At 43.0% G+C, this 11,154-nt stretch overlaps 1 protein-coding gene across 2 annotated transcripts; it reads left to right on the top strand.

The window, feature by feature from the left end:
• The first annotated feature begins 903 nt into the window (after positions 1–903).
• LOC117140968 (cell division protein FtsN) lies at positions 904–5,273 on the top strand. 2 transcript variants are annotated; one of them, XM_033304195.1, is made up of 3 exons: positions 904–1,335; positions 2,333–2,801; positions 3,413–5,273. In XM_033304195.1, the coding sequence occupies exons 1-3, from the start codon at positions 1,236–1,238 to the stop codon at positions 5,157–5,159; spliced, it is 2,316 nt and encodes a 771-aa protein (XP_033160086.1). In that variant the 5' UTR covers positions 904–1,235; the 3' UTR covers positions 5,160–5,273. The 2 variants fall into 2 exon arrangements, with proteins under 2 accessions (XP_033160086.1, XP_033160088.1); XM_033304197.1 differs by lacking the exon at positions 3,413–5,273 and adding an exon at positions 2,868–3,007 and having other exon boundaries at positions 906–1,335.
• The last annotated feature ends 5,881 nt before the right edge of the window (positions 5,274–11,154 follow it).

Here is an 11,154-nt window from a genome sequence, read left to right as displayed (position 1 = left end):
TGTGCGGCGGTGTGGGCCACAGTGAAATCTAGCGCAATCGAGCGATTTGCATAGGACAGAATATGGCGAATCGATTGCATAGTTGTTATCTGATTGGAACTGTCAACCCAGGCGGATATTTCGCTTCATTCATGGGCATGGACAAAAACCCATATGGAAATTAGAGCAACAATTGGACATCGTGCAACGTTCTAAAAATAATAACCGAGTGGAGCCTTTATTGACCAACAGACAAACACACAAGCCCACGTCAGGAATGTGAGCAAGCGAATGCACGCCACCTATCGGGCGAACGAGGCGTATTCCGACACGCTACCTCCATACACACACACGGTCAGATTTTCGTATCTGAAGCCTTGTTCTTCACTTTCCCTTGTTGTGTTTTCACTTTGGTGACGGGTACTCATAGGCTACCAGGGTATGCCAGCCATTAAGTGATGCTCAAGATCGGTAAACATTAGATTATATACATTTTTCTAACAGTTATCATAATAACTTATAAATAGGTTACATATGGGCAGCCCCAAATCAATGATAGTGCAAAAATTTGTAACAAAAGTTTAACATTTTCTTGGATATTGCAACTATAAGCTAAATATGTATAGTACATTTAAGAAATATACGAGATATTCTTAAGCAAACTGATTACACTGATTAAATAATTTATTTGGCACAACTTCCGCACTTAATTTTGTATAATTCATTACAGTAACAGGTACTCGCTGGTCTAAGCTCTCGCTAGTCGGTGCCTCACCTTATTTTGTTGCAGACCTAGAACCCTTTTAGCTTTTGGCCTATAACTACCTTAACTATGACTATGGTAAGTGTGCGCCCAACGCGCATGACCTCAGCAATTTCACTTCACTTGAAGTGCAAACGCACATGCAAACTGTGGGACTCGAAGTGCTCCATGGGTCCGGTTGACCAGTCCGGCTCAGAACGGTCCGGTGGTCCTGTTGCGTGCCCAGTAAATGGCAATGGTAGGGATGTGAATGGGGATTGTCGGCGGTGGTCGAGTGCCGAACTGACCCTTCACTTTAGCAGCGAATGTTTTGGGTCAGTGCTCAGTTGCGTTGAGTTCGTGACCAAAGGCGGGCGTATTTCTTATACCCAATTCATAATCATATTCATATTCGATATAAATAAATCCTCGGCTGTTGCTAAAGCAATCCACATCGATTCCCGCTCCGATCGGCATGGTACCGCGATTGTCTGGCTCGAATTGAGAAGAAGTCATGGGCTGTGCCAGCAGCACTCCCATGGTTGCAACGGCGGGCAGCGAAATGCTGAAAGCCGCCAGCCATGTCAAACAGAAGGGCGAGGCCGTCGTGGAAGGTGTGTGTGTTTGTGCTTGAGTGTGTGTGTGTGTTACCAATCCGTGCTGGCCATTAGTTTAGGTGTTGGCCAGCAGATGACATTTAGGAGTGTGCAGTCGAAGGGCAGTTGCAAGCTGGCAGTCGGCGTATACTTGATATTTCGAGCGGATACTTAATTTTCAGCGAAATACAGTCATAGATCTAAACTCAGTTATTTGATGTTAAGAATTCAAGAAGTTATTCTTGTCTTGGCAATTGACATTACAACAACTACCTTCTTTTTAGTTCACCAATGATGGATGGATTTGAGTACCTTTTCCTAAGTGCTTTCTATACTCCTACCTCGATAAACTAAAGTCCTTGACCCCTGGCTCAAATCAATAATAAATTCAGCTAATTACCGGCCACCAACAAGCTAGTAAATTCCCACTTAATGCCAAAAAGAAATTCGATACATCCAGCCGCAATGTATGTAATAATTTTTGGTCGTACTTCGCATTATTATAATAACAAGCCACGTAATAAAGGACAATTGGCCAGCGCAATGCGTGCCGCGGAGCCTTTTTGGCCTGATTTTTCGCCATTCGGCCGCCTTTCAGTGGGTCGCAAGTGAAAGCTGGCTCCATTGCCATCACCCGACCATATTTTTATACATTTATTTAACGCATATGAAGAAAAACGACTTGGTTGCGTGACCAGACGTCAACGAATTAGAGCAAAAACATTGGCTTAAAAATTTTATACGTACATGTGCACTGCGGAAAAGTACTATTATTAAATGCGGACTAAACTCTGCAAATTGGCTTCAATTATTCCAATATAATGTAGTTTGGAAATAAAATTGGTCATCAATTCTCTTTGCAGGTGTAGTTTAAGGAACTATTTAAATTTATATCTTTAAACTAGTGAAATGATAATAATTTTCTTACTGCACATTTATATACTACTTATGTATTAGCACTCCCCTGTCGGAAGCGACAATTGAAAGTGCTTTCATTCCTGTGCTTTTCTTGCAGACGCCTCTGAAACACTGACCACCACTTTGGACACGGCCAAGGAGACCGTTGGCACGGCGGTGGCGGGAATTACCACTGAGCTGGGCAACGCCTTCAAGGAGGGCACTCAGGCTCTGGACGAGGCCAAGCACAAGGTGATGGAGGGTCTGCACCTGGAAGAGCCACAGGAATCCGAATCGAAAACAGATCCGGTAGAGGCAACGATGACCAGTTCCCGAGCACCGACGCCCAAAATGCAGGAAGATACGGATAGCCTGAAGACCACCACTCCAGAGCCGGAGATCGAACGTGCTCTGGCCAACGAGGAGGAGAGCCCACCGACTCCGAAACCCTCGCTGGAGGAGATGGTTCTGATAAGTGCCGAAGTCTCGCAGGCAACTGCTGCGGATGCACCTGCTCCGCCGGCTGCCGAGCCTACATCCGCTCCAGCAACAGATGCACCCGCAACCGAATCCTCCGCTGCCGTGGAGTAAGTAAGCCTAGAGAGCACCTGAAGCATCGCAAATCCGTAATCGCTAACCCGTAACCCCCGTAGCCCCATCGCAAATCCGTAACCTGTAGCGCTACTGCACCCTGAAGTTTTCGCGTAGTTTCTACCTGCAACGTTCGCTTATGATTCGTAGTTCCCGTCGTAGTATCCCGATATTTACATTTATTATGGCCTAATCAACATACTTTCTCCTCTCTCTTTTCTTGACTTGTATGTAAATTGTAAATAAACTTACTCTACTTCTATGTACATATCATATACTCTGCCTTTGTTTACTTGCGACCTCAGCAAATCAAACTAACAAGAACATCAACAGCAAAGTCATGTGCGTAGTATTGTGGTAATATTTTAAATATATTTTACACGTTAATTGATATTTTATTCGGCTTGTCGAATAAGTACATAATTGCAGAACTAATGACCTTTTCAAGTAAAATATATTATTTGAGATCGTTAAAGTTTGGCAAATACCACTTTTACACACACAATCTCACTTATATACTAAAAAAAACTAAACACACCACCAAAAATTAAAACACTAAAAGACAATCCACACTTAAATTCTTATACACTGAATCATAACCCCCCAGAAATCGTAAAGTGCGCCGCAAATTGGTCAAAACGAAAAAAAAGGATGAAGAGGAACATAGACCCAGTACCACCGAGTGGGAGAAATTCGCAGATCAGTTAGCCAAAAGCAAGAAGTTTAAGCCCTACGAGAGCTTTGCCCACAGTCAAAACAAGTTCTCCGTTTACCAGGATTACACCAGTCTGAGGGATAAGCCGAATCACTACGATGGTCATTTTAGCGGTGGAAACTCACAGAGTGCATCCCAATCGGATTTGTCCAGCGGGCACATAACTCCAGCCCCCTCTCGCCGAGGGCAGCGGGAGTTTGCCAAATTCGTGGGTTCCGAACAGGCGGGCAGTATATCCCGGTCCAGTTCCAGACTCTCGAATGCTGCCACTTCCAGGACCTTCGATTTAAATCCACAACGCGAACGCATCAGTCTTTCACTGGCCACTCGCATTGGTTCCGGTATTCAAAGAGCTCCTGCTGAAAGGATTTCCGGTTGGGGTAGAGGAAGGCCGGCTCCATTGGTGGAGGAACCTGGATACGGGCGCAGGATGAGCACTGGAGTTATTCAACAACCTTTGAAAGCCGGAAGAGAGAAATTCCTAGGCAATGGAAGTCGCCGGGCAGTGAAACCCATAACCCCGACAAGGGAAAAGTCTTCCAAGAAGCAGCCTTCCAAGATTATTTCCTCGCGAGAGTCATCTTATTTGGATTTCGATCCTCGCAGTCCACTAAGTATTAGCAAAACTTTACCAAAGGATGTAGTACGGTCCAGAGAATCATCTTTGAATGAGTTTGATTCCATTAAGGCTCAAAGAACACCCTTAAAAGGATCAAAGCCCTTAACTAAGGCTGTAGTGCCATTAAGGAATGTATCTTCCAGAGAACCATCTTATTTGGAAATAGAGTCTTTGAAAACCAATCACAATCCTTCAAGGCTACAAAAACCTTCAGTTAAGGAGACTGTTAAGTCTAGAGAGTCCTCCTACATAGAATTTGATTCCTTTAAAGAGGATAAAAGTCCGCGGAAATCAGAAGCTATGGAAAAGAAAATTGTACGCTCAAGAGAGCATTCATACCATGAAATTGATTCCTATAAAGCACAAACGAGTCCTTTTAGAACAGCTCCACCTATGCAATCAGATAAAGCCCCGAAACTACCTCAGAATTTCACCCAATCAAACAATATTCCAAAGGAGAACTTACCTCAGAGAGATTGCAGTCCAAGTGATGCAACCCAAACTTCAACAAACCAAAATCAATCCTCCGCACCCCAAACACCTAAAAAGACAGACACTCCGAAAGCTGTTGTTCCCAAATCAAAGATGCCATCCCCACCGATTTCCAGGGCTTCCAGCGCAAAATCCTCAGACAGCAGCAATTTAGATGTGATAATCCAACCCATGAGCAGTCTGAATACACCTAGTATAAAGTCCTTTACCCAGTCACCGGATCAAGTTGTCATGGAGGGCTATGAGGATTCCGATCTGGAGGCTGCGCTGGCCAGACTGGAAATCTTGAGAAGATCAACGGCCACATTGCACTCCCTAAGATCCTGCAGTCCTGGCAGGCACACCTATACAGGCTCCTTACTAAGTTCTCGACGTACTTCGCCTTGGGTGATGAGGAAGAATTACGGAGGCACTCTTGGCCACAAAGTAAAGCCACAAGAATTGGTGGAGTCCCTGAAAACTCCACAGGCCATTCATCAAACCCTCGAACGCTGCGATATTTGCTACAATGAGTTTCTTATAAACTAGCTTGCTTATCCTATTCTTAGGTGGTTAGTTTTCATAAACGAGGATAAAAGCTAATGTTGAGCTTGTAATACTTTTGAAATTCTTATATATTTATTAAAATAAATTTATACACGAAATTACTGCCGTAAGTAGCTGAGAAGATTGTTCTAATCTACTATTTTTACTTTCATTTCGAAATATCATAAATGAAATGTTAGATAGGTACTTAAGAAAATGTATATTTTTTTATATAACCTAGAATAACCACATGGCTCAATGGGTTATTTAAATAAATTCCACCTACATATTTACGCTGAAAATAAAAAGTATATGTATTAATAGATTGTTTAATATTGTGCAATCCCAGGATAAACTGTTGAACCACAAGCTAAGAAGTTGTGTGCTATTGCAACGATTTAATTGCGAAACTTTTATGGCTGGCAATTTGTCTCCCGGGAGTTCAAATCAAAACCGATTCACCCAGCAGTAGGATTTGGGTTCCTCTAATTGATGACTTAATAACGAAATTGAAATGTTTATCTTGCCGTTCACTCAATTATTCTGCCACTTGAAGTTGGCTGCCTCGGTGCGGCGGTATGAAGTTCGATTTTACGTTTTACGGCTCCACGTTCCCCGTAGCCGTGATTCCACATGGCGTCCACATCCACATCTCCCGTCCGTGACTTAATGAACTATTAACAGCAATGATAGTAATTTGTTGCAGCAGCAGCGGTGGGGGCAGCGAATGAAATTGCTTTCGGGCAACAACGAGTTGTCTTCATGGCACTTTTTGGCAAACAAATAGACAATTCAACAAAGCGACATGCAGACAAATGGCTACAGTGGATACTACCAGCAGCAGACATATATCTGCTTGGCTTTTCGCGGGGGTGTTACCTATGTTTTGGTTTTACTCACCCCCCACCGCACCCCCATGCACCTGCTCTAGCCTTTTGCCTGCAAATTGAGTTTGGCTCTGGCATCTATTTTGGCACGATTTTCAAATTACGTACATTGACTCGCAAAATGTTTGCTTTATGCCGCAATTAATTCCCAGGCGGAAGAAACAGTGCCCCACAGGGGTGAGCGGGTCCAAAAGTTGAAGGTCTTCGTCGGTCTCTGTGGCGTGACATTGAAAGTGAAAGAACAAGTTTTGATGGGCTTCGCTTTGTTTTCTATTTTTAATGACTTTGGCATGGCCACTTGGTTCATTGAACGCAGTGCCACGCACAAAAAAAAAGAAGAAAAAAAACGAAAAGTAAGCACCGCTAATGATCTATGAAGTGCAAGTGTCTGTACTTTTACTTTCATTTATCAAAAGTGGAGGCGTCATCTCTTTTGGCCGAACTGAGTGGAAATTAGCAGCTGGCCAAATGCAGAAAATGCATCTTAGCACTTCATTTTCTGGTTATATCTCTCGTTGCTCGTAAGTTTGTGGTAAAACGTGCTTTTAATCAAATTTACATGTGCCACTCATACGCACTGTAGGCTGGCAAAAAAAAAAACCTGAAAAAACAGCAAATTTTCTGTGCGAAATTGATTTATGCAATTGTTGTTTGGGGCAAGCAGCAGCTGATTTGTTTATATGTTCAAGCGGCAGCAACAAGCATGGCAAATCAATAAGTTTATGCAACAGGCGGCGATAAAATCTAAGAAATCAACGAAGACAATGCTTTAACAGAGCTTCCTGCTACAGTTTCGTTTTGACCAATTTTTACATACATTTTTCGACCAGTTTTAACAGCGCCCACTGACTTAACAGTGCTCTGTGCGCATGCGCATTTTTTGACTTTTTCGGATTTTCAATTAATGTCTTTCCTTTTCATTTCCATTTCAGTTAATGCGGCAACGCACTTGCTGCTGGCTGCAAATAGCAATCATTTGTTAGGCAAACATTTCTACTTTTCGGCTGCTTTCGTTTGGCCTTTTGCCAACATTTTGCATAACCTGGGTCAAGACGGAAATGCAGGAGGAGGCCGGCCATTAATAATCTTTGGCTCTCGGCTTTGCGAGGCCTCAGCTGCCCGCTGCTGGTGACTTCTTCAATGCGTTTCGCCAGAGCCTTTTGTTTCTGCCGGTCGGCCAGTTGGCCCAAAACGTGCCCGGGCCACAAGCCAAGCTCAAATAACAAAACCCTGTACCACTCACCCAGAAAGCAAAATATTCGCAAACACTACACTTAAATTATGACTTAAAGTATTTACACATCAGCAAAGGAACAAATTGATTAAAATAGAACACAACTTTGAAGTATCTAATTGCATTATTTAATAAACATTTTATTGTTAAGAAACAGCCTTTTAAACAATTAAGATGACAATGAAACACAAATGTTATTATTTCCTTCGCTTTATGCAATCGCCGTCCAGTCGGTGACCCAATCTTTTTAACCTCCGCCTTTTTTCCGACCTGCACTCCCTGCTGCAACGAGTCGGTGTTCAGTAGCCTCCGCATAATCCAAATTAAATTGTCAAGAGAAATGACAATTCAATACACACAATCTTGTTAAGCAAATATGAAAGAAAATACCAAAACAAAAAGCACTCTGTCATCCGTGCTCTCCAACAAAAGCGGAGACAGCAGGAAAGAGTGAGAGTGAGGCGAAAATCAAAACTGAAAACCAAGACCCAGACAGAGATGGAGGTTCCAAAAAGTGTCAAATTAAACTGTCAGAGCGACTTTTAACCCATTTTCGTGGGCCATTACATAAGCTACTTATCAGTTGATAACTGGGCTCTCGGGGTGTTGGAAATACTAATAGGGAAATAGAAATAGAAATGCGAGTGCGTAGGTGGTGCGACTGTGGAGCGGTCAGGCGCATAAATCAGCTTGGACACTCAGCCACTCGAGTTCATTCGCTCATGCGTCAGCCGAACAAAAGACTTAGGCAACGAACTCCAGACGCTGTTGCAACAGAATGCATTCCTTTCGAGTGTGTGAGTGTGTCAACAGCTGGGACTGCCACTGCATATTCTAAGCCATGTGTGTGTCTAGCCCTACCCTATTCAATGCCCACCCCCCCACGTTGCATTCCCATGTGAACTCCGCTAATTCGTGACTACTTTGTTGGGCGAATGCTGAGGACTCCAACAAACACATCGCCAGATGCACCGAGAGAATTGCCTCGAATAAATTATACAAATTAAAATTTCTCTAGGTAATAAGTGCACTATGAATGTGAAAAAAATCTATAGAAAATCTTATGAATCTTACATCAACTTTCGGGTTTTAGTTTTGATTTCTTGATGTAGAATCTGTAGCCATTCTTTATCGTCATGTAAATAATACATTTTTCTCCCTATGCCTTTAAAAACAAGAAAGAACACTTAATGCCCTATTCACACGCCCGTCACCCCAAATAAGACTGGGGAGGGGGAAACCCTCTGTGATAGATTCGAATGACCCACTCCCAAGGCTCGAGGTTCGAGTCTGGAGCTACCGCCTCGAGGACTGGCGCTTGTGAGTCAGAGATCGGCTCGCTATATGTCCCATTTCGATGGCAGCACCCTGCCCACGCCGCAGGCGCAAACACTTTACTTTTGTTTTCGAAACGGTCGCAGTTGCAGTTGCAGTACCCAGTTAACTTGCAAGTTGCAGTCCCAAAATGAACTACCCAAATGAACGATGCAGGCACACAGCTCTCATTCTTCGTCGTCAATTGGATTCGGCTGTTTTCTGTTTCCATTCGAGGGGTTTTTCTTCTTCAGGGTTCGACAACGTTGCGGTTGTCGCTTTCGTAGTCACACAAAGATAGAAATCGCATGACACGATCTTGTAGCCCGAAACAGGCGCCAGTAACCCAGTTTTCAGGTTTCAGACCAACAGCAAAAGCAAAGAAATACATACAGCAACAGCAACAACGCCAACTACGATGACTCCCTTTGGCCAAAGCCAAATGAAAATGAAACGTTTTGGGCATAAATAAATAATGACAACAGAGCAGCCACCAAAAAGGCAACAACAAATGATCAGACAGTCCTCCCTGGATTTGCATTTGTTTGCATACCTCTGCCACAAGGGTATAAACCGTTTATGGACGGGCTTGGTATAAAATGAATACTCAAAATCATTGATAAGGCTTTTATAGCATCATCTAGCGTAAAATAAAACAATTAAAGCGATTTATTGTTGCCTTGTTTATTCATATTTTTTTATATGGAGAAATATAAGAGTTTCGATATTCTTTCTCTCAACTACAATCGAATGATATAAATCTTTCAATCTCCTCGCATAAAACTATAAAAGATGCACTTGGACTTTCTTTCAGTCTGTGAGGGTAAATTGGCTTCTGTTCACTAACCAAGCGATTTCTTGCTTACGATTTTGTTATTGTTTGTTTGCTGCCTGTTATTTGTTTGGTTTTTTTTTTTAACTGCGGCATTTTGGTTTGTTTGTTTCAAGTTGTTTGGGCTCAGCCTAACAAGCTGGCGACATCGACGTCTGCCCATTGTCTTTGTGCCCCACCGTTTTCATGTGGCATTTTTCTAGATTCAACCAGCCAACCCAGCCCACCCCCTAAAAAACATGCGCTGACCTTTGACATCGTCCCCTGGATAAATCCAGACGCTCTCGATCTTTTATTGGGCAGGGAGAAAACAATTTGTATTTTAGTGAATTTTGTTTTTTCGGTTTAGAAAAATAGGTTTTTCTTTTTTTTTTTAACAAAAAATATAAAAGCCTTAAAGTTAATATGTAAGCTATGTAGCTATTGTAAATCAAAATGCATTTATCTTTCTTTCTTATATTGGTTATAAAATCATCTTCCGATGAAAGAAAATCAATTTAAGTTTATACTAAATTTGGGATGTATAAACTTTGCTTATGTGTAGCAACTGAACGGCGATGGCGAACACGGTACATTGAACCGCAACTTCAAGGCAGACCCATAAATCGATAGATGCCGATGCATAAACGTCAAGTTTTCGCTCAACTTCAATTCTAAACCGTCGACGGCAAATTTCACTTTCATTGGCAGTCCGTCACCCACGACATGGGGATCGGCGATCCGCGCGTCTGGGAAAGCGATTCACCCTACGCATCGATGGATGGATGAATCGTCTGGGATCCACGGATCGCCGGACTTTTTCGCAACGGTAGCCGAGAGACGGGGGGCGACAGACCAACGAGCATGCCAAAAATTGCATTTTCTACAACAAATCAAGGTGACTGGACATCAAGATAAAAACATAACAAACGATTTGACTAAGCCAAATGGTAATAGGCCCCGGCAACACAACATCGCCAACATCATCAGCAGGAGCAGCGATCGTGGCCACGAGCTCTGCAGCTTTAGCTGGAGCTGGAGCTGGATTTTAGCCACTGGAGCGATCATCGAGCTGCTCCGCCGTTATTGTTATTGCCATGGCCAAAAGCCTGGCATCGCATCGGATGGCTGGAGCTCCTGGCTCCAAATTTGGTGCGAAACTGCGTTGTCGCGGGCGCTTTTTTCCCCTTCGTGGATCGGGCACAGTGGGACGAAGGATTAGGGATTGGCAAGGATAGTATTTTCCTAACCAAAAATATTGCATTTTTATTAAAAACAAAAGTGACCATTGAAAGTATCTCATACGAATGAATTTAAATAGGTTAAAACCTTAAAAGCTGACCTTCAAATAAACGTAGATGAATCCACTGTGCTATGGTTGTCGTGCCTGTCGTCGTCGTCATATTGAAATTGAAAATAAGAATCGTATTTGGTAATTGCAATGAAAGCGAAAGGAGTGAAAACTTTTCTGCTGTTGTAGGTATGTTATTTTGGCCACTAAGATAGATCACCAAGGATAGCGGCCGAGCAGCGGTCACTTTCTATCTATCGAGCCGAGCGGTTCAATGACACGGTCCCAAACGCCCCCGCCTTCTGTCCGCAGACGATTTTTTTTCATTGGGTAGTGTGTTCATGGGTTATAGGTGGGGAGGTATATATTTTTGTGAAGTGAACTCGAGCTGATGGCACTTATCGCTGGCTAAGCCGAGTGCCTAAGCGGCTAAACGGCAATAACCACATCAAAATGCCAAT

The sequence above is a fragment of the Drosophila mauritiana genome, chromosome 3L (assembly GCF_004382145.1).
Source record: "Drosophila mauritiana strain mau12 chromosome 3L, ASM438214v1, whole genome shotgun sequence".
NCBI classification, from domain to species: Eukaryota; Metazoa; Arthropoda; class Insecta; order Diptera; family Drosophilidae; genus Drosophila; species Drosophila mauritiana.
Note: the sequence above shows the minus strand (reverse complement) of the source record. Positions and strands in the feature narration are given on the sequence as shown.

Coding starts and splice junctions, on each gene's coding strand:
- LOC117140968 (XM_033304195.1), top strand. CDS start 1,236: ATGGGCTGTGCCAGCAGCACTCCCATGGTTGCAACGGCGGGCAGCGAA. Junction 1,336..2,332: donor GGGCGAGGCCGTCGTGGAAG/GTGTGTGTGTTT, acceptor CTTTTCTTGCAG/ACGCCTCTGAAACACTGACC. Junction 2,802..3,412: donor GAATCCTCCGCTGCCGTGGA/GTAAGTAAGCCT, acceptor ATAACCCCCCAG/AAATCGTAAAGTGCGCCGCA.